A 24,010-nucleotide genomic window follows, 5' to 3' on the forward strand; every position below is an offset into this window, starting at 1 on the left:
AAGTTTAAATACGTAACATAAAACATACATTATTTAAATACGTAACATAGAACATACATTATACCTATCTCCCATTCATTCATAAAAATATCGCTCAAAGTTCTAACTAAATGAAAACACAGTCCTAGAGTTTAGAAATAGAGAAACTAGGATTTTTACTTTTTGTAATCCCATGAAACCGGCTCCGAAACCAGCCAAGTAAGTTGGATTCTCGAGTGAGTCTTCAGTCAGAAATCGGGAACTGAACCTGTTTTCATGGCAGCCCTGGGATAAAACCGATTCGGTTACGCACCCCTAGTACCAAGCACGTATTTTCTTTGCCCTTCTCGGGTCTTGTGATTCTTGTTGGAGCCGTCTTTCCCGCAGGCTTGAAGAATCGCTTCTGTTTTACAGGTCGTCCTGTTTTTTTTCTTGGGCGGTCGGTTTACCCAGTCAAAAACTTGACACAGACAGAGAGTGTGAAAAAGGAAAGAAAAATGCCCAAACAGAGCATTTGAATTTGATTGGCGCATTCATGATTTTGTGGTTTAATTGCTGCCAATCATGACTTTTGTCCCTCTTCAGATGACTACACTCAATCTTCTTAGATCTATGTGATGCGCTGAAGTGAAAGGAGAATATATGACTTCAGAGTTTGCTGTCGATTGAATTCCAGATTGAGCTGTCGAATGTACTCGGTTAATTGGCAGGTTTCTCATGAGACTGACAAGAGACGATGACAGCGAGATCAACTTAGCAAATGGTGAAGCCGACACAGAGTTTGCAGAGCGGAAATGGCCAAAAGGCCGGAAGAAGTCATAGAGCAGGTGCGCTTTTGATGACTGTCATGTTTAATTCGTTGTTAAGAATGCTTTCGTCTCGGCAGCATATTTCGAAACGAAATCATTGACAGGCTGTGGACTACAAGAGGCCACAGTATGGGGAAGTCATGAAAACCTTCGAGCCGTATCTCAATGGAAGCGGCGTATCGGCTAAGTGTAAATCAACAAAACGGTGAAATTTTAGGCTTCATGGGTAGATCTCTCTTTTGTTCATAGGTAAAAGGTTTGAAAATAGTAGTACTCTGCTCTTTGTAAATGAACAAGCCAGTTTAATTTGCTAACTTCAAAGCTTCAACCATTCACAATGGTGAAGAAGGATCAAGGAACCTATCGAGGAAAGGAAGCACTGAAGTCTATTACATAGATTACTATGGGCTATATACCCGCTTTCACTCACTTCAATCTGCTTCAATCTGCAAACGACGTAGGAGACTCTGAGGCCTCGAAATCTGGTCAAGTTTGAAGTTTCTGTTCTCTGTTTTCTTATGGTTTCTTATGGCTGGACAGCCGTAGATTCATTGGGTCCAAATTTGAACAATAAAAATAAGGGAAATTTTCAAAAAATGGCCCAAAGTGGTCTTGTTTTCTCAAATAAGGGCCTTGAGTGAATCTCGTTTCAAATAAGGGCCCGAAGTACTCAAATCGTTTCAAATAATGGCTTAGTTGAAGGATATTTTTGTCTTTTAATCTTTTGACCTTTTCTTTTCTGTTTTTATTTTTTTATCCTCCCCTCCCCCTCCCGTTCATCATCTCCTCCAGCACGTCTTCCTCAACAGGTCCTCCATCCCTTGCACGAACGGGAACTCCTGCTTGTTGTGCAGCACGTGCGTGATCGCCCCGGCTATGGGGTTGCTCATCAGCAGCGCCCCTCCCACCGCCACGCACCGCGTCCACCCATCCACCGACAGCATCTGCACGGCTCCGGGACGCCAAGCTCCACCAACGTGGCCCGGTACACCTCCTAGAGCCGAAAGTCGAACCCGTCCGTCTCCAGCATGTCTGCGCGCGAGAACAGGAGTGGTGCCAAGCTCGTCAGGTCGTAGCATGGCACCGGGACCGGCTTCAGCGTGTCCCTCAGACGCGGCTCTCTCTCCGCCCCGTCGCCGAAGGACTCCCTCACGAGCCTCTCCAACGCAGCCATCTCCGTGACGTGGATCTGGCGGAGCCCCCCGCAAGAGCCGCTGCAAGAACTCGCCCGAGTGGGAGACGGGTCGCGAGCGATAGAACTTCCGGCCGGGGTCGGTGAGTAACTTCCACGGGTCGTCTTCCCAAAAAAGGGGGCAGCTGTGGTCCTTTGTGGAGAAGAGAATGGCGGTAAAGATGCCGCCTACGCCGGTGCCCGCAACGACGTCGAAGTAATCGGGGATGCTGGCGTCCGAGTTGCCGGACTTCGACTTGAGGGCATGCTCCGGATAGGCGAGGGCCAGGGAGGACACCCCGCAGGTTACCGCGGTCGAGCCACCCCTCTCTCTCTCTCTTTTCCCCGCCGAGTGTGTCGGTAGATGGAAGATGAAGACGACCATGCATTCAAGTCAGAAGAGATGATGAACAATGGGGGAGGGGAGGAGAAAAAAAGAAAAACAGAAAAGAAAAGGCCATAATATTAAAAGACAAAAATGTCCTTTAGCTAGGCCCTTATTTGAAACTATTTGAGCACTTCAGGCCTTTATTTGAAATGATGTTCACTCAAGGCCCTTATTTGAGAAAACGAGAACACTTCGGGCCCTTTTTTGAAATTTTCCCTAAAAATAATAGAGAACACGAATTGCTAGCTTCAGCTCTCTTGGCCTCGTTCTCATTTTCCAGTCTTGTTACCTAGAATGAGCAATTTTACTTTTTCGATTCTTTTAAAATTTAAAAAAAACACACACACACAATTACACCACCGCACTATCAAAAAAGAGAGGGGGAGGGAAGGGGTTGGTGTTTTTTCAGGATTTTATGTAGAGCTCTTTGAGATAAATAATCTTTTCTGTTGGGGGAAGGATGAGGGGGCGGGGGAGGTTGGTCTCTAGCGCTTTGGCATGCGCCAGTAGACCCTCTCTAGGATTTGAACGAGGGTTGCTACCCCCCCTTCCCCCCCAAAACCAACATTTGCCTTTGGTCTACAGGCTGAGGTGCCCGCCTTTGCCGACCCCTCACCAGTGTTGGGGCGCCGACCACCTCCCCCTTGTGTGTGTATTTTTTAAAAAATTTAAAAAAGAAAAAAATCAAAAAGAGAAAATGACGAAAATGTCCTTTAGGTCAGGTCATTTTTTGAGACTCCATGGCCACTTCAAGTCCTTTATTTAAAACATGTTATGCAACTTTAGGATTTTATTTAAAACAATGTTCATTTTGAGCTTTTATTTGAGAAAATAAGAGCACTTCGGACCTATTTTTTTTTTAATTTTTCCTTAAAATTATTATAGGAGCATAATTTCTTTCATTTAATTTAGCGAGTAGAAACAAAAAGGCTTATAATTTCTGAGAATTCTTAGATCTGTTCCGAAAAATGAAAAAAAAAATTCATCAAGAACACTTCCCTCAAATTTATCAATTTCTTTGTAATGGCAGTTTTAAAATCCCAAGAAACGAATTCTCCACTTATAATTTGTGATAATTTCACGTGATTCTTTCATAAAATATATTCGTTGTACTTACATTTGAAGGTTTTATATATTTTTTTTACTGAAAAGGTCTTATAGTTTTTTTTTTTGGTTGAAAAAAAGTTTTTATAGTTAACGAAGCAAAGTAACTCTATTTTTTCCATATTATTTTTTTAGAACTCTTTTATAAAAAAAATTCGTTATCACCTATTTTAAAGGTTTTACAATTAAAGAACGACAATCAATCTATGGCCCTGTTTTGTTCAAGATTCGGCTAAGGAATTTTAAGAAAATGTAAATACCTTTGGGCTAAAGGCCTTTTTTTCAAAATATAAGTAGTGTTTGGTAAAATATATTTTAAAAACACATTTGGAAAGCAACTTTAACGTAAATGTTGTTTGATGAAAAATGAATTTCATAAAGTATTTGTACTTTTTGGAAAAAAAAAAAGCGGCATTCAACGATTGTTGGTTAGTGGCAGCGGAGGTGGGAGGTGGCTGGCGGGCGGCAATGGCAGGTGGGGGTGGCCGGCGACGGGCAGCGGTTGAGGTGGGCGGCGGCGGGCGGCGGGTGGCGGTGGATGGCGATGGGCAGGTGGCAAGAAGTGGAGGTGACAAATTTAAAATAAAAAAAAAAATAGTTGCATTTCACAAAAGTTTTTTAACCCAAACTATCTCTAAAGGTGCTTTGAGTTAAAGGATTTTGAAAAGCATTTAAGATGCAATTTATCTCTCCAAAGTGAATTAAAAAAATAGATAAATACCATTTATATTTGGTCAAAGATGCAATTCCATTCCTCCAAAATGAGTTAAGAAAGTATACATTTGGCCAAAGACTTTAAAGCTCCAATACTGGTCTTCAACGGTGAACAAAACAGGGCCTCTTTCTGTGGACTTCATCGAGCTGAGAAGATCCTCCAAAATCTAGGGCTGCGACTTCTCAAGTTGGGGGAGAGAGATTGCACCTCCGAGCTCCGACCAGGGCGAGAGCTTCGACCATGGTAGCCGGCGACGCAAGCCACCGTCTTTGCCCCTCCGTTTAGCCGTCGGCGGTAGAGTCCCGACAGATCCATGCGACCGAGCCTTCCGTCAAGCCGGGTAAGAAGGCTCCGTCTATGTTCGGCTTAAAGGTTTGATTTTTAGGGGGGCTTCCAGGTGTTTGAGGATGTTCCTTCTGTTGATTCCGAGTTGCATGCTGAGATGTTCCATTTTGAAAGCAGTGTAGGGTGATTAACGAAGGAGAAGCAGCCCAACCAAATCAAATCAGTTCGATCCTCCGCCGCCAACTCCATCTCCTCGAAACTTTCCGCTAAAGCTCGCTGCTGAACGCCCTCGGCTCGCCTCGGCTTCATTTTCTAATTTGCAGGAGCTCGCCCTCTTGATTCTGACGTTGGTTCGAGGGCAAGCAGAAGAGATGGGCGATTCTGATGATGCCAGGAAGGTTCGGAATATATGCATACTCGCTCATGTCGATCATGGCAAGACCACCCTCGCCGACCATTTGATCGCGTCCTGTGGCGGCGGATTGCTCCACCCGAAACTCGCAGGTAAGCTTCGGTTTATGGATTATTTAGACGAGGAACAGAGGCGTGCTATTACGATGAAGAGCTCTTCGATTGCTCTCAACTACAAGGACTATTCGATTAATCTCATAGACTCCCCTGGCCACATGGACTTCTGTAGCGAAGTGTCGACTGCCGCACGATTGAGCGATGGGGCGTTAGTGTTGGTTGATGCAGTAGAGGGCGTCCATATTCAAACCCATGCCGTGTTGCGCCAAGCTTGGATCGAAAAGCTCACTCCATGCTTGGTGCTCAACAAAATTGATAGGTTGATTTGTGAGCTGAAGTTGAGCCCCGTGGAGGCTTATAACAGGTTGTTGAGGATAGTCCACGAGGTTAACGGGATTGTGAGCGCTTATAAGTCAGAGAAGTACTTGTCAGACGTGGACTCGATGCTCGCAGGTTCTATGGGCGGTGAGGTCGATGACGAGAATCTGCAGTTGATCGAAGATGATGAGGAGGATACCTTTCAACCCCAGAAAGGGAATGTGGCATTTGTGTGTGCATTAGATGGGTGGGGATTTACTATTAACGAGTTTGCTGAGTTTTATGCTTCAAAGCTCGGAGCCAGTGCAGCTGCGCTGCAGAAAGCACTTTGGGGTCCGAGGTACTACAACCACAAAACGAAGATGATAGTCAGTAAGAAGGCTCTAGGTGGTGGAAGCAATAAGGCTAAACCCATGTTTGTCCAGTTTGTGCTGGAGCCACTTTGGAAGGTTTACCAGGCAGCGCTAGAACCTAATGGGGAGAAAGAGACGCTTGAGAAGCTCATCAAATCGTTTAATTTATCCATACCACCTCGGGAGCTCCAGAGTAAGGATCCGAAAGTAATGCTGCAAGCTATAATGAGTCGCTGGCTTCCTCTTTCTGATGCAATTTTATCCATGGTTGTTAGGTGTATGCCGGATCCAATTGCCGCGCAATCATTTCGCGTCTCACGATTGCTTCCAAAGAGAGAAGTTTTAGATAGCGGAGTTGACTTAGACGTGCTTGCAGAGGCAGAGATTGTTAGAAGATCTGTTGAGAGTTGTAATGGTAGTCCCGACGCACCATGTGTTGCTTTTGTATCCAAGATGTTTGCTGTCCCGGTGAAAATGCTACCTCAAAGAGGTCCACAAGGGGAGGTGTTGAACAGTTCAAATGATGAAGGTCCAGGTGGAGAATCAGATGAGTGCTTTCTTGCATTTGCTAGGATTTTTAGCGGGGAGTTTTCTTCGGGGCAGAGAGTTTTTGTGCTTTCGGCTTTGTATGATCCCCTCAAGGGAGAATCCATGCAAAAGCATGTGCAGGTAGCTCACTTGCATTCCTTGTACTTGATGATGGGTCAAGGCTTAAAACCCGTTTCTTCTGCAAAGGCTGGGAATATTGTAGCCATCCGTGGCCTTGGTCAGCATATATTGAAAAGTGCGACTCTTTCATCCACTCTGAACTGTTGGCCTTTCTCAAGCATGGCTTTCCAAGTTGCTCCAACCCTCCGGGTGGCAATTGAGCCGTCAGACCCAGCGGATATGGGTGCCCTTATGAGAGGATTGAGGCTTCTGAACCGAGCAGACCCATTTGTGGAAGTCAGTGTTTCTGTTAGAGGTGAACATGTGCTTTCTGCTGCAGGAGAGGTTCATCTAGAGAGATGCATAAAGGATTTGAAGGAGAGGTTCGCTAAGGTAAGATTAGAAGTCTCACCACCCCTCGTTTCCTATAAAGAGACTATTGAGGGTGATCTATCCAATCCATTAGAAAACCTGAAGTCGCTATCTAAGGGCTCAGATTATGTTGAGAAGACTACGCCAAATGGACGGTGTAATATCTCAGTGCAAGTCATGAAACTGCCACCTGCACTAACTAAGGTGCTTGACGAGAGTGCTGACCTCCTTGGGGATGTTATAGGTGGTAAGCAAGGACCGAGCAGTAAAATATTGGAAACACAGCAATCAGGAACGAAGGAAGAGGAAAATCCAACTGAAGCACTTAAGAAACGTATAATAGATGCGATAGATAGTGAGATCAGCTCAGCAGCTGTGAATGACGAGGATCGTGCTGATAAATGTAGAGCAAAGTGGCTCAAGTTCCTTAGGAGGATTTGGTCACTTGGGCCTAGGCATGTTGGTCCAAATATACTCTTCACTCCAGACTCCAAGAAAATGATTTCTGATGAAGCTGTTCTCGTTCGAGGGTCGGCCTATGTATCTGAGAGATTAGGCTTTCTGGATACTGCTGATTGTGATGATATAGCTGCACAGCAATTTGTAGAATCCAATCAAGGATTGTATGATGAAGCAAAGAGTCTTGAGAGTGGCATTATATCTGGCTTTCAACTGGCTACATCATCTGGCCCCTTGTGTGATGAACCAATGTGGGGCTTAGCTTTTGCTGTTGAGGCCTATATTTCTCCTTTGGCGGGAAAATCTGATGAACCTGAAAATAATCAACAGCCTGAGCAGCATGGCATCTTCACTGGGCAAGTTATGGCGGCAGTCAAAGATGCCTGTAGAGCAGCAGTTCTCCGGAATAAACCCCGACTTGTGGAAGCCATGTATTTCTGCGAGTTAAACACTCCGACTGAACACTTGGGATCACTGTATGCTGTTTTGGGTAGGAGAAGGGCTCATGTTCTGAAGGAGGAAATGCAGGAAGGGTCATCGTTATTCACGGTCCACGCATATGTTCCGGTTGCTGAAAGCTTTGGTTTCGCAGATGAGCTAAGGAGATGGACAGGTGGAGCTGCCAGTGCTCTGCTTGTACTTAGTCACTGGGAAGCGCTTCCTGAGGATCCTTTCTTTGTGCCCAAAACTGAAGAGGAAATTGAGGAGTTTGGAGATGGCTCTAGCGTGCTTCCGAATACAGCGAGAAAGCTGATCGATGCCGTGAGGCGGCGGAAAGGCCTTCCTGTGGAGGAAAAGGTTGTTCAGCATGCAACGAAGCAGAGGACCCTGGCTCGAAAAGTGTAGACATTCTCAAACAAAAACATGTTCATGATATTAACTGATAGTTGGAAATGCTGGAATATATGAAATTGAATTTTTATTTTAGCTGAATTAATTGGCTCTTTCTTTCCTCATTTCTCCAATTAAAGTCGTTCACGAGGACATTTTGCCTTCAAAAAGGTGGACCCCTACGCGGTGCTGAGGAGCTCGCGCGCAAAAACATAGTCCATCTAATACGTTCCTATTAGTTCGTTATCTGATTTATGATGTCGACATATGTCAAATCGAAAAAGCTTTTTCCCAGTCGGGTGTTCTATCATATAAATTATCCGCATCGGTTAGATTGAGTGAATCATATTGTCAAGTGAATTGTAACAAGGCCAAAGTAACTATCGACAGCCGTGTCAATTTTATGCATCGAACGATCCGTTTGGTTGAGTAGTGATATGCGACAACGCTTCCTGTTACAAAGACTGTGAATTAGTGAATTTAGACAAAAGAAGGATTAGACTGTAGGGTAAGGTTTGACATGATCCTGCAGAAAGTAGTTGGAGTCATTTGGTTCGACGAAAGTGGCCATGCTTCAATGTCAGGCAAACGATTTCTTCTTTTTTCGGCTGGTACGTAGAAGTGGAATGCTTGCAAATTCAATGGTTTATTCGCATGTAGATTATGCTTTCCTCAGTGATTCCAGATGCATTTATGTTAGCAGATTAACAAACAAGTTGCTTAAAGAAGGTTGCATTGGCACTACCATTTCATGGACACAGCAGATTGGGCAGATCATGTTATAATCCCTATTCAGCACAAGGTATTTCTTTCTGAGAGTTTCAACGACAGTGGGCAATTTTTTCTACTTTTAGAAGTGTACAAAGTCGGTTTCTCTTATTCAATCTCTTGGTTTTATATTGACTGCAAAAACAGTTTTATCCAGGCACAGAGAAAAGAGTTTGGGATGTTCACGAGCTTCTTGAGATGTCAGTCTTCATGCGAAGGCAACCCCATAAGGATTTGCTTGTTTGATTATAGCAAAGGGAATGGCGGATTGCCTCGGTCAACTGCAATTGGCATCTATTCTGTTGACCCTTTTGGAGTTAGGATGTTGTGTCAAATTGGACAATCGGCATCATTTTGACTCCTGCTGCTCTAAAGAGTTGTGCTGCAATACTCAAATTTCTGCAAAAAGTGAATCGAAGCTTGCTGCATTCGTGTCTCTGTTTGCTAGCAGACCTGGAATCGACAAAGATGAATTCCCACGCCACAGGAAGCCCCCTAAAGATTGCACCTTTAAGGTGAATATTGACGGGACTTCTGTACGTGAAGCAGCGGAAACGCCGAGAAATCTGTGTTTGATTCAGCTGTAGGAGTTTTTCTTACTGAAAACGCATCAGATCATCCGTCCGGGTAAAAAGCCGACGATGCGGCCATGCGGCCATGCCGATTTTGCGCCTCCGCTGAGCACATTCATGTCCAAAGTTTCTATCCTAGAATGTATGTCCTGCTTTTGCGTCTTAGCAAATCGAGAGATTGTCCACAATCCAAATTAAGTACAACAATGATCCAGAGTCAAAGATAAATTAGAACAACACTGAATTTTCCTAAACACCTCGGAAGGAATCGTGACTGGCAACACCATAAGAGACACATAGGCTGCTCGCTCTCTTATTGCGATGTGCATGGACAAGAATCGTCCCCCTATTCGAGCCGTCTCTCTCGCTCTTGTGCGAGTTTTGATCGGCTTGAGTTTCCGTGAACTAATCACGAGTGAGGATGGGCTCGTTTGTGGTTTGATCGGCAACCTGCACACTTCCTGTGTCAATATGGCCGGCAAGAAGCATCCGCCTTCCGATCGGACGGTCAATCAAAAGCATCGGATGCTAGGTGGTGACTACAAATTTGTTTGGTTCATTCCTTTTCATCTTTTTGTAAAAACGGGCCATCCATTCTTCTAACCGCGGCTCGATTACGGGTTGCAAGGACATCGTTCACCTTTGATTTTGACTCCGTGTACGAATGATGTTAATAATTTGTAACCCACGAATTGGAAGCAGGGTCCTTTCTTTATATTTGTGTATTGTGGGCATGACCAACTTCCTTGGGCCTTCTTCTAGGTGGGCCCATTCAATTGCTATTGCTTGTAGCTTGATGGGCCCTTCAAAGCTGAATTTTCTCCCCTGTTCAAAACTACAGATTAAAGCTGGGCCACATGGAACTGGTACATAGGCCCATGAGAATTTAAAGAAAATTGAGGCCCTGGCAGTTTAATTAGATCCATATTTTCTCATGTCCACCTCTCCCTCAATTTCTCTCCAACCACCCGCCAAATTCCCCTTTGAGAAATACATGTTCCGAGAAAATTTCCTAAAACTAATTTTTCTGATAAATCGCTGATAAACTCGCAATAAACTCCATTTTCAAACACCGATTATTTTTCAAGAATATACGTTCTTTGCGAAAGAAGGAATTACGGATATAACGGACACATGTCGATCGCTTTATGGGAAACCTACACGTTAGAAATCAATTAATCACAATCATGATTTGCACCAATGGCCTCGAGCAATCGAACAGCGTACGTGTACGAGCGCTTCTAACCTGGCGCTTCGGATCACATGTGTACAAGACTCTTATAATGGCGTCCGAAAAAAAAAAAAAAAGTTGCTAGCACGGGACCAATCTCCCCTCGTCATTAACTAAAATTCATCAATTTCTCTCATGATTTTCAAGCTTCTTAAGGATCCGGTCTAAATGGCAGGCAAAACCGCAGGCATCATTATTCGCTGCACGAAAGCCTGGTCGGACGATGCTCCTTCGTGTGTCGACGTGGCAAGACCTCGTTCGTAGAATAATTTGAAATGACTTTTGTAGGTATCAACCTGCATCAAATCAAGAGCTTGGACTCGAAGATGATTGGCACAACATAAATTATCTGTTATACTTTACACCTAATTAGCGGGACAGGGCATGTATGTATAAATACGACCGTAAATAATGATTACTGTATGGATTGATCTCTCTCAATTTAAACGAGTTTATTCGAGCCACATTAAGACACAAAAGATTTCTTCCGCAGTTTTAGGGATTAGTTTGCGTAATCATTTGTTCAATTTTTAATAGAAATTTGCACCGACGGGTTGCGCAAAGAATGTCGTCATCAAAAATCCGAAAGTACGAGACGGGACATGACACAACATATGGAGAGGAGTCGAACATGTAATAAAGTCATGCATGGACAAGCTTGTGTTTCATTAGCCAATACTATGAAACGAAACACTATGGAGAGAAGAAGACAACGTCACATAAACTCGTAACCCACTCCTTCCCCCACATCTTTTCTTTTCTCTGTTTTTTATAATCTTACTCTTGTCTTTGTCTTTTTTTCTTTTTTTGGGTTTGATCCACGACTAAGCGCTTGAATTTAAAGCCAGAGTGCACCGGCTTCATTGAGTAGCAGCACCAGCGTCCCGTTGATGTGGGGAGGCCATGATCAGCTTCCCGCCGATGAACACTACGGGCACGGCGGGGACGACCCCGTAGTTCCCGAGCAGCAGGGCCAGAGCCTACTCCATCAAGTTTAGAAATCATAATAATATAAATTTTGCCTGAGTTAATTCATTGGTTCTCTTTGTCAAAAAATAAATAAATAAAATTCATTGTATCTCTTATGGAGTCATTACCTAGATATTCTATACCAAGCTTTAATCGAAAGTTTGAGAAAATAGGAAAAACAAAAGTATGCGTATCTTCCCTTTTGACGTTGTCACCTCATAAATCAATCTTGATTAACAATTGGACAAGCCATTAAAAGCCAAACAAACGGCGCGTGCATGCGCGTCCGTGGTATGACCGCCATCGGCGCCCTGCGAGAGAGGCACGTGGACCCAAGCCAGCAAAAAACACTTGGGAGAGGGATCAAGAAAAATGGAAAAACCGTTCGAACAATCAAACATACTGTTAGAGTAATTAAATATTAAATCACGCCTTCATCTAACGACTTAAGTTTTTAGAACAGTTAGCGGTAGTCCAACAAAATCTCACGTGGTATTAGAGCAAGAAGACTTTCGTCTAAGCGACTTAAGCTTTTAGAACAGTTGGTAATCTGTGTGTCTTTGCAATTTGCCGGTGGAGGTTATGCTCATGCTCTCCAAAACTTGGAGGAATCGTCATCCACAAGACATTCGCTTCACTCCAACCTCTTCCACTGTCTCTTGCCGTAGAGGAAAACAATAGCTTTGATCACTCGAACAAGATATTGGCGATTGGGGATTCGGGTGTTGGCAAGAGCAGCCTTCTTCTCAGCTTCATCTCTAACTCTGTTCATGATCCTTGTCCTACCATTGGTACTAGGGGTGTCAAAACTGCACCACAAACTGAACCAAAAATTGAATTGAACTGAACTGAACTGAAATTTCACATATTTTCAGTTCAGTTCAGTTTTTGGTTCAGATAGCAGAAAAAACCAAAAAAAAATTTCCAGTTCAGATATTTTCAGTTTGGGTACAGTTCGATTCAATTAGTGAACGTGGATCTATGAAAAGCCCAAAAAGTAAAACGACGATAGCAGCCCAAAAGTAAAATGACGATGGCTTCTGAAAAATCAATTTAGGTCTCTCATCTCGCGTCTCTCGTCCGGTCGTCTTCGTCTCCAACGCCCACTCTTCAATCTCCATCGCACTCTCCAATCTCCATCGAATCTCCATCGCACTCTCCAATCTCCATCGCATTCGAACGAGCCTACTCTCCAATCTCCATCATACTCTCTCTCGTTCGGACACACGTGCAAGAGGACGACATCAGTTTGTCTTTGTATCTTGGTGTCGCAGGCAGGCGAACAGTGCTCAAGATCGTCGTTCTTGGTGACAGCGGGTGCGCTTCTAGGGTTTCCTTTGATTTCTCCATTTCTTTTTGTCGCAGGGGAGGGGAATATTTCTTGTGTTGTTAATCTGTTCTTGTCTGGATAGTTGTTGATTTCTTCCCCACCACACCCAAATCTCTAGTGGGTCAAGGTTTTGTTCTGCACTTGCTGCTAGTTGCCCGGATCAATTCAGGGTCCGGATCTTCTCTCTCTCTGTGTTGTCATCTGGGATTTGCTTGGGGGGATTTGACCTAATTTTAATTTATACATATTTTGAGCAGCAGCGGAGAGGAACAGCGATATCCCCCTCCCCCACGTCCTTGATAGGTTAGGGTTAGGGTTTAGATCTGCTTAATTTCGATTTTTGGAAACTTTGGGTCCTGATTGAATCATCAGCTTGCGGGTCAGCCCCCCTGTATGGGGATAACATGTTACATGACTGGTAGTATATGGCTGATGAGTACAGAAAATCCCTGAAATATGCGACAATTCCCTCGGGCATTCATGAGAAATTAACCTTTTTGACTAGATACAGTCGTGACAGAGTGAAGCACTGGAGGAGCAGAAATCTAATGAGCAAGAAAATAAGCATTGTATAAAAGATGGAAAGTTTGTCAAACACTTCTTTTTATAGATCAAAGAAAAATGAAGGTAGTTATGATTCTTGCAGACACTAGTTTCAGGGACTGCGGCTTTTGATAAAAAGGTTTGGTAACATGTACTCTGATCATAAAAATCTATACAAGGATGTATATGTGTCAGTCAAATGGATGAAGGGTGTTCCTTACTGAAATTAGTTAACAAAAACATTATCTGCTAATCCTTCAAGAAACCGTCGAAACATGCAAGGACTTCTCCTTCACTCTGTTGAACTAGAAGGCCATTCGGGGGTCAGCTCAGGAGAAGAAGCTTTTTCTTTGATTGATATTTCTAGGGCTTCCTCCAACTTTACGACAACTTGCTCCATGGATGGCCTTTGTTGCTTCAGGCCAGTGCATGAGAGTGCCAGCTGAAGTGTAATATTAAATGCCTCTGCAGAGTATTTGCCCTCGAACCTGGGGTCCGCAAAGTCTGCGATGCTGCCGCCTCTTACAAGGGCTTTTGCCTGGAGAGCAAAAGCATCAAACAATTACTGCTCATGTTCTTTCTACTGATCTGACGTGGTATCAGTGGGGGTGGGATTGTGTCTCATGGCTTGTCTAAATTTGGAAGTTGCTGCTGTGCATGTTTGTTGTTCGATGCATTGAGGATATTTTGGGTAAAAAATTAGCTATGCTATCTATGAAATTGTATTTCATGGACCCTGCTTGCAGATCCTGAATGCTGCCTTAGAATCTTTATGGGGATTACAACAGACTAAGACCTTTGAGTTATCGTGGGGCAGATGTTTTCATTCTAGCATTCTCTCTCATTGCTATTCTAATTGCTTTTTTTTTTTTGTGGTTATTGTGATTCTGAAAAGCCTTGACATGTCGGTTTTCCTTTTGCCTAGGTTATATCGTATTGCTAAATAGTTGACTATTTTTTTAGGTGGTCATTTTACTGTAAGCAAAACTTATTATGGTGGTAAACACACCTTTTGCTTGATGCTAACTTCATCTTTCTCGTGGCTGTTGGCAGCTTGAGTGGGGATTTTCACATCATCTTCTTGTTGACTCCATCCCTAGGGATCCTTCCACAGACTCTGGGATTTTATGATCAGGAAAGAGCTTGTGCGAAACTTTTCCTCATTGATTCTTTGGCATAACACCACACTTGCAGCGAAGCTATATGGACTCCTAGCAAAGCTGCGATTGTCTTAGAGCGGTTTAGTTTAGTTAGGAGGAAATCCGAGATTGACTTTGTAGGGCATCGTCTATAATCTTTGATGAACCTGCGTTTACTCACTATGGGATTTGTAATGGTTTTTGCAGTGAAAGACTTTGAATCATTCTACTGTAAGCAAGACTTCGAATTAAGGCATTTCCTGTGGACCAAGACCTCATGAAGTTGTTCAGGGGTAAGATGAAAGCATGGAAGGATTTTGTGCTTGATGTTGACGGCAACTGGATGCTGCAAGGCTGGAGAGATCCGATTAATTATGGCTCCTTCTGTTGGGTGCCCACTTAGGATGGTCGAAATTTTTTTTCTGTCATGACCTGTACATTGCAAGGATTCTTCCCAAGTCGACAGGTCAAGGAGTTTTATTGGAGTAGCTCAGAATGTACCTATTTCCCGCTCTTCTGTTTGGACATGTATCTTTTGACTTGCAAACAATTTTGAGTCTGGAATGTTTGCTTGCTATTTATCTAATTCAAGTAACTTTAGGGCAATTTGAACTTCTGTATAATTTTTCTGCTCTGGCATTCAGGCGTTACATTCATATCTCCAGTTTGGTTTTTCCGTGAAGAAATTCGATCGGTCAAATTGTTGGTTCATATACAAGGGAGATCGAGTACCTTATTAAATAAAATATTTTTTGTATAATTGAATTCTCATGCAAGTCAGGCTCCATTTGGGAACCACGCTCCCGAAGCCCCTTGTGAAATTTAGGTGTTTGATGGAATTTTTAGAAACCATCTTCATGAAAAGTGAAGAGCAAAAATACAAATAAATAAAAAATAAATAAATAACAGAACCGAAAACCGAACCGAACCGAACTGAACCAAACTGAGTTTTTCAATTCGGTTCGGTTCAGGTTCGACGGAATTCGGTTCGGTTCAGGCATATTCCTTAATGGTTTAGTTCAGTTCAGTTATTTGAATAATCGAATCGAATCGAACCATTGACACCCCTAATTGGTACAGTACAGTGCAGTACAGTCTCTCTTCCCGGTTATATCTCTCTTTTGGGCTATGATTTACTACTCATCTGTCATGCATTATGACACTGAAGTCTTTTTGGATCAAGAATGACTGAGGAATGATGTTTTTGTACGTGTAAAGGCCCTAATTGTAGTTACTTATCTCCACTTGTTCTGAGGTTATTCTGTTGATCTTCATGCTTTTGTTGCTTTGCTTGAAACAGTCTTATTTTTCTCGGGGAAGTTTGAAATGTGCTCACCCGGAGGAGCAAAATCGGCGTGGCTGCATCATCGGCTTTTTACCTGGACTGATGATCCGATACACTTGGAGTTACAAAAACTCCTACAGCTGAATCAACCACATATTTGTCGACGCTTCCGTTACTTCACGTACAGAAGTCCCATCGATATTCACATTAAAGGTGCGATCTTTAGGTGGTTTCCAGTAGCTTGGGAATTTACCTCGCGTGGCTTGCCCAGTGGGTGAGGCTGGGCGAGGGCCACGACCCTCGCCGGCCACAAATAAACAGAAAGCAAAGAAGGCAAAGAAAGAAAAAAATTAATTGAGAAATTCGAAAATATTATTAAAAACTTACCACGTTAGCGTCGGCCAGCTAAATGGACTAAATTGACACAACCGCAAAAAGCTTAGGACTGAATTGATTATAAAAAAAAAGATTTAGAACTGAATTCTCATAACTATAATAAATTTAGGACTGTTCTGATAATTATTCCGAAAGAATGGGACTTACATCCCATAAATGTGGGCACAGCATCTGTACTCACCACCAAGATTTTTCCTTCTTCTTTCTCCAACTTTGATGGTGAGACCTCACAAAGACTGAAAAGTTTGGCTTTATGGGGATGTTCGTAGTGGGACAACAAGAACGGCTCGCGGACGTCAATCGAAAGTGATTTGTCGAAGGTTGTCAAGTGGAATTTCCACCACAGGAATTCTGCCCTTTCCCTATCGCGGAACTAGTGGAATCTCTTTGTCTCTTTGTTTTACTCTGAAGGAATCCCTTCCAATCATGTTGCCTCTTGCATCGATTTGCAACATGTTTCTCATTCCAAGCACCCAAATTTTTATTGCCCAAAAAATTTTAAACTTATTACACTTTTACCAATTCGGTCATAAACTTTTTAATTTTATCAATTGAGTCATAAACATTCATATTTTGCAAATTGAGTCCGCTTGGCCAATTTCATTTAGAAATTGTTGATGTGACCATTGGCTTTCTTACGTGGCACAAGTTGTGCTGACATGGACAATTTTAAATAATATTTATTTTAATTTTTTCCAATTCATTATTATTTTCTTATTTTTTATTTTTCTCATTTTTTTTCTTTGCTTTTTTTTTTTCTGTGCCAGCAAGACCATCGTGGCTCAAGAAGCTACGGGCGGAACACCTAGTAGAGTGACCCAATTTTACATCGATTGTTATTGAATACCGAGGATTCAAAGATTCTCTTGAGTCTGTATAGAAAGTATCTTCAGTCCCTTTCCACAACCACTAATTCGATTTTCCGTCCGGCTATCCAATCTAACTCGGGACCTGGTATTTAAACACTACATTAGTAGAAAAAGCGAAAAAGTCACTCTTTATATGAGAGCCCTTCCACAACTATAATCTTTCCTTGAATCATAGAGGCAAATATTTAGAGCATTTTAGCTTCCGAGAGCTAAAGCTGCTCTCCAAGGCCATAATGATTGGTTGAAAGGCCTAAAAGAGAACGTTGTTATAGTGTGGTATTTGTGCACTGGACGAGTGGGGCTTTACTATTAATGAGTTTGCTGAGTTTTATCCTTTGAAGCTTGGAGCCAGTGCAGCTACATTGCAAAAAACACTTTGGGGTCCGAGGTACTGCTGTTGAGAAAAAACCCCCGCTTATTTTAAAGTTGACAAAACGATCCATGATCTCTTAAATCTAAGTTAATGCAATGAAATACTTGTTTTGCAAATTATCCATAGGTATGGATTACACAAAATTGAATATGGAAAAAAAGGTTCGGACGATGCTCTAAGCGACTCGGACGTTGTATCGACCATAGATGTTGAGCGAGGATCTCGGATGTTAGAATAACACTCAAGCTCCGAGAAAAGTATTTCACGAGCAACGACCGGATTATAAAGAGATATATTTAAGATAATTTAATTGATATATTACATCATCACAATGGCTATCGGATCAAGCTGGATTCTTACTAGAAGATCCTCAATTACAAAGATCAATCAAGGATGCGGATTAACAGAGACAAGGATGACTCACCTAATGAAGCAATCTATCTATGGAAACTCAAGATCACAATTGTATGGGCGATTTGATCCAAAAAGGTTTTCTTTCCTTTTGTCATTCTCAATAGCTACGAAATCCTTTGTATACGGTCTCGTCCAAACCGGAAAGTTTTGGACATCGATCCTCTAGAGATCTTGCAATGGTCAGTTGGAGATGGAGGAGCATAAAAAAACGCTTCAAGGTCGAAGAACAAACGATGCGAGGGAAAAGAATTCAAAATTCCAAGATTAAGAGAGCCTCACGTCCTTCACCTTTGATCCTACACTGTAATACTTAGAGGAGAGCACACAAGTGAAAAGATCATTGAAGTCTACTCATCATATTTTAAACCTCTCGAGTTATTTACTAGTGAATCCAGCCGATCGGTACGCCAACGTGAAGAAGTTGATGTAGGGTTGAACAAAGCCGAACCACTTGTAAATCCTATGTGCACATTCTCTTTGTCTTTCTCTTACTCTCTTTGATTGGTTCTTGTGATAGTCGAATTGTGCAAAGCATTGTATCTCGGAATATCGTTGTACAAACTAGCTATCATCATCCGAACTAAGTTCCGAGTATTCTCGTTTACATTTCACATTAACTTTCTTAAAATCCTTAAAATCACCTATTCATCCCCATCTAGGTAATATCACTAGCCTCAACAATTGGAATCAGAGCCTAGTGTTCATTTTTTTTAAGTGTTATTGCTTCTAAGCTAATGATCTTCATGGCTAGCAACTTTTCTCCCACATGGATTGAAGGTGGAAGCAAAATAGACCATCTTACTTCAAAGGAAAGGAATACAGTGATTGACAAAATAAATTCAAGGCATATATCGGATGCCAAGACCCGTAGATCCGAGACGTTGCCCAAGGAGGCGTTAATCTGACCGCAAACACTTCAAGCGGAACAAATGCATGGACAACACCAATATTACTCCCACTGTTGCTCTAATCGCCACTAAATTAGCCAAGAGAGATGCTCTATATGCTAAATCATTTATTCATTTTACAGTGCATTATCTCCCATTAAATACAAACGTATTGCAGATTGTTCCTTGTCAAAAGCGATTTGGGAAAAGCTCCACATCACCTATGATGGAACATGCCACGCGCCGATCCTCGGGCCCGCAGTATCCCTACCAAAATGCCTCGAGTTATAAATGATGACGTCCCAGGCACGTCATCGACCTATCCCTTACTCTCTCTTTTTTTTTTATCTTTTATTAGACGCATGCGGAACGTGCAACTTCCGGATACCAATTCAATCAACGGGGATAGATAAGCGGGATATCACATCAATCAAATCACGACAGTATAGCAAATACTACCTTGTATTTAATTATCTTTGTTAACCCCAAAGAAGTGAAATATCTACAAGCCCATTCTTCGAGCCACTTTCTACTACCCTCGGAGATACCAGGTCAAAATTAACACGACTCCCCAACTACTCCCCTAAGGTCCACGTCCACTTCCACTTCTCTATGGTTCAGGGTTTGAAAAATGTTTAATAACGATAGGTTAAGATATAAAATCTCCGTGAGTCAACGCCTAAGCCTGGCTAGGGCGTTGATTCGCTCGTACATCCTAATAAATAGTCATATCATCCAAGAGCAGATATTTTAACCACATACAAACTTACCGAGTCTTGACCACGCATAATGCAATGCTTGACTCCAATTAACAGTTACAATAGATAAACCACTGGCGAGGCATCACATCATCTTGCATACATGGGACACCACACGAAGTCCAATTATTAACATATGAGGTCATATGGCCCGGCATACTAGACAGTTGGTGCCTAGCATTCTAGATAGTTGGTGCTCTACTGGCGGGACCAGGTATCATCTCATTACTTCAACGACGGCGACTACTATACCAAAGTGTAATTCGATCGACACGGCACGACATAGCGGTGCATTCCAAAAGGAGTGTTGTTTCATCACAAGTTGCGATCAAGCATCCGATCAACTCCGGCGACACGGATTGACGCGCATCCGACAAGTCCCGTACTTCCGATCGACACGGCATGATCATGTAAGGAACAACCATTAAGTGACCACTCAAGCCCATCCGACAACAATCGCCTAAATTCTTATCTTTACACTTAGCCATATGCTCATGCAGTCATGATCAAAGACTTGACACCAGGCCGTTTTCATGTTAAAATATGTAGTTTGATTTCACTCGGTTCGCATGAATGCACAGATTATCCACCGGACTTTGCATTTAGAAAATGTGGGACCGACACCCACAATTTTCACCTATAACATCCAACAATCCAATCACAATATCCGGGCAAGCAACAATCGGGATAAATAGCCATACATGCTCCACAAATCCGACGATACATACCGATCCAATTTCATAAAATTGAACTATCAACGGTGCAATCCAACCAACAATCAAGCGTCCACTCAGCTCTGTCCTATCGCTCGCTCGTAATTACACACCGGCAATCGTTGCCCAAACAAACAGTCCAGCCTACTCACCAATTAGCCACAAACGATCCAACAAGTAGACTATCTTAAATAATTGTAGTCATTTATCTTAAACTCAATTTCTATATAATTCGACCACAATTAATCTACCTAAACACTCTAAGTTGCTAACTACGCTAATTAACTATTACTGAGCGCAATTAGCGTCCCAATCGGGGTTTAGGGGTTTAACTCACCCAAAAATCGGGGGTCGGTGTCGAGTCGGTTTCGGGTCATGGTTACTGTTCACGGGATGTACTGTTCATCGGCATTGTTCACGGATACTGTTCACAAGCACTGTTCACCGGCACTGTTCACGAGCACTGTTCACTGACACTATTTACGCAGGTACTGTTCACGGCTAGCAACTTCAGCGGCACGCTCTCGAGATGGCGACGAGGTCTCGACAGCTCACGGTGGCGGTATGGCGGCTCGGTGGGTTGTTTGGGTGGCACAAACAAAGGAGATCGGACCGGTTCGAAGGGGTGGCCGGAGTCGGGTTCAAGTGGCTATCGGCGGCTCACGGTCGAAGGAAAACGGGGCTGGAGGTCTCAGGTTGGGTCTCGATACGGCCTCAAGTCTGCTGGGCTGGTGGTGGAGGCACGATTCGGTGGTGGCTGGGCGAAGAGGACGGAGGGCGGCGCGACTGGACACACAAGATAAGTGGGCTGGGTTTCCCGGGCTCGGCTCAACAGATGGGTCGCGGGTCTGACAGGGTGGCTCGACATCGAGTGAATAGAGGCAAAGATGAGGTTGACTTCGGAGGTCGCGGGTTTATTGGTTGCAGCAGCCCGCGGATGCGACCAGTGAGCTGAGTTGGAGGTCGGGCGGTGTGGTAGAGGTGGAGGTGGTTCATGGCTGGCGGGGCGGCGAGGTGATGCTGGCTCACGGATTGGGATCAGACTAGCAGCAGTGGCGACACGAGGCGGAGCTATGGCGGCGCGGCGATAGCGCGAGCGGTGGTGGCGTCGGTCGGGCGAAGTAGCAGTAGAGGAAGGCATTGGGTGGGGGTTCTTCTCGCTCCAAATAGAATACCAGCGAAGAAGAAGGAGAAGAAGAAGAAGAAGAAGAAGAAGGAAAGAAGAGGAGGGGGTTCCGTCGTGGGGTTGGGGGAGGAGAGAGAGGGTGATGTGAGGTGGAGAGAGAGTGCTCATGTGAAAGAGAGAAGGGGGAAGAGAGAGAGCACGTAGAAGGGGGAAAAAGGAAGAGAGAGAGATGAATGATGGATGATGGTTGATGGATAGGTGGGGGGCACGGCTGAAGAGACATGGGGGGCCCACCACATTTGAATTTTTTACTTTTGTGCATGATTGAGGGGTGAAAGGGTCCTTTGGTATCTTAGGACAAAACAAAATTTTGGCGCACCGAAAGAAGGGCATTTTGGTCTTTCCATCGGCTAGGCTCGGTCCGGACTAAGCTTAGGTGCGAGGATTAAAAATCCTAAAGCGCGACGACCGAGATTTTCGAGACCTAATCTAAACCGATCGACATTTTGGGAATCGTCCAAAATTCGTCACTTAAGTCCTTATGACCCAAAATTTGCACCGACTATAATCCAATAATCATCCTTTTTATTGAATTCAGTCTCTATATAGAGGGTCTAATTTCCAAGGCGTCACTGAACGTACGGAGTCATGGAGACTAAAGTCGACATCCTCCTTGGCTAGTACGAAGCCCTCAAGATAAAGCCTAATGAAACGGTGAAGAAAATGTTTGATAGATTCACCGAAATAGAGAATGGCATCACTTATCATGGGCAACCTATGCCTGGACCAATGCAAGTAAACAAACTTCCGAGGGCACTCACAAAGGAATGAGATAATGTCAAAACATCTATCCGAAAAACTCAGAGGATATCACATTTATCCATGGATGAACTCATTGGAAAAGGATTCACGAGGAAACTCTTTCAAAAGGTAAGAAATCAATTGTTTTGAAATCTAATGCTGATTCCGATGCTTCAGATTCTGAGGATGAAGACGATGAAAAACTAGCACTCATGGCCAAGAAATTCATAAGAATGGCTAAGAAGGGCGGAAATTACAAAGATAAGAGAGATTTCAAACAACATGATCAAAGAAGATCATCCGGCGGCAGAGATGACAATAAAGATGTCATTTACTATGAATGCAAAACGAGAGGACACACCAAACCTAACTGTCATCTTTTAAAAAAGAAAGGAAAGGATGAAAGATCCAAGAAAACTCTAAAGGCAGAAACTTGGAGCAATACGGCATGTGAAAGTGATGAGGAATATGCCAATATCTGTTTAATAGCCAACTTAAACTCTAAAGATGAATATGAGGTAACTCATCTAAAAATCATTCCCGAGGTATCTGAATATATAGATGAACTGTGTTGGGACTACAAAGCTACTCTTAAAAGGCTTTCTGAATTAAAAAGGGAAGTAGCCAGTTTGAAACAAAAGGATATCTCTCAAAAGGATAAATAAGTTTTCTTGAAAATGAATTTTCTCAAATCAAAGAAAAATCTAATTTGTTTTCTAAAAAAAATGTGGTTTTAAAAATTAGGAACAAATATTTGAAAAAGGGGAATGATTCTTCGAAAAAGGAAAACGATTCTTTGGAAAAGGAAAATGTTTCTTTGAAAGAGGAAATTTCGGATATTAACAAAAAAATTTCCTCCTGGTTCAAAAACATTAGAACCCATTCTTTCTATGCAAGTTCCTTACTATAATAAATCCGAACTTGGCTTTCAAAAGGAAAGTAATTTGAAAAATAATTTTCCTAAAATTAAAGAAAGGCTTAGAAAAAGACCTTCCAAACATGCATATAAGAACCATTTTCATAAATAGTTTGTAAGATTTGAGGGACAAATTTTTTCTAAATGTTCAACATGTAGTGATACGAAGCACTCCACAAATTGCTATCCTAAAGTCTGGAGACCCACTCGAGATATTTTAAGATTTAGAGACTCCTCTAACCCAAAAGGATCCAAACAGACTTGGGTATCAAAGAAAACTTGAATTTCTTTGATGCTTACAGGGACCAATGAAAAGAAAAAAAATAAATGGTACCTTGATAGTGGGTGTTCTAAACACATGATTAGAGACACCAAGATATTCATCAATGTCACTTAGTTTGATGGAGGAAATTTTTCCTTTGGCGGCAACAATAAGAGCACAATTATTGGCAAACGAACCGTGAAGATTGGCAATCTCTTCATTAATGATATCTCATTGGTTAAGGGCTTGAATTTCAATCTCATTAGTATAAGTCAATTATGTGATATTGGATATAAAATATCTTTTGTGGAGGATAAATGCTCGGGTGTAAGCCGGAACAATAAGAGCTCATCCACAAGACATAGACATGGCAACATATATCTTCTGGACACATCTTCTAAGGATGTGAAATGTCCGGTATCCATCAAAGACAACTCGGAACTTTGGTGCAAGAAGGTGGGACATATAAGCCTTAAACAAATCTCAATGCTTTCCTCAAAAAGACTTGTGAGAGGACTTTCGGATGTTAAATTTGAGCAAGCAAAGCTTTGTGAAGCATACACTCTTGGGAAACAAGTAAGAAATTCTTACAAATCATCAAATCAACTTTCTACCGTCCATGCTCTGCAGTTCTTACACATGGATGTGTTCAAACCTATACGAATTCGGAGCATTAGAGGTAAAAATTACTGTCTGGTAATAGTAGACGGTTACACTAGATTTACTTGGGTTTTCTTTCTTGCACATAAGAATGATGC

The 24,010-nt window shown here is 42.7% G+C and overlaps 1 protein-coding gene and 2 long non-coding RNA genes across 3 annotated transcripts; 2 read left to right on the plus strand and 1 right to left on the minus strand.

The window, feature by feature from the left end:
* Positions 1-767: 767 nt before the first annotated feature.
* Positions 768-1,098, plus strand: LOC125314257. The gene is made up of 2 exons (XR_007197817.1): positions 768-806; positions 893-1,098. It is a non-coding gene; the product is annotated as an uncharacterized LOC125314257 (long non-coding RNA).
* LOC125314258 lies at positions 934-21,056 on the minus strand. The gene is made up of 3 exons (XR_007197818.1): positions 21,046-21,056; positions 19,354-19,355; positions 934-1,102 (listed from the first exon to the last, which is right to left on the minus strand). It is a non-coding gene; the product is annotated as an uncharacterized LOC125314258 (long non-coding RNA).
* On the plus strand, positions 4,522-7,956 carry LOC125314256 (elongation factor-like GTPase 1). The gene is made up of 2 exons (XM_048276159.1): positions 4,522-4,538; positions 4,634-7,956. Exon 2 carries the CDS (start codon positions 4,823-4,825, stop codon positions 7,913-7,915), a length of 3,093 nt encoding a protein of 1,030 aa, XP_048132116.1. The 5' UTR covers positions 4,522-4,538; positions 4,634-4,822; the 3' UTR covers positions 7,916-7,956.
* Positions 21,057-24,010: the final 2,954 nt, after the last annotated feature.

The sequence above is a fragment of the Rhodamnia argentea genome, chromosome 3 (genome assembly GCF_020921035.1).
Source record: "Rhodamnia argentea isolate NSW1041297 chromosome 3, ASM2092103v1, whole genome shotgun sequence".
Classification (NCBI taxonomy): Eukaryota; Viridiplantae; Streptophyta; class Magnoliopsida; order Myrtales; family Myrtaceae; genus Rhodamnia; species Rhodamnia argentea.

Coding starts and splice junctions, on each gene's coding strand:
- LOC125314256 (XM_048276159.1), top strand. CDS start 4,823: ATGGGCGATTCTGATGATGCCAGGAAGGTTCGGAATATATGCATACTC.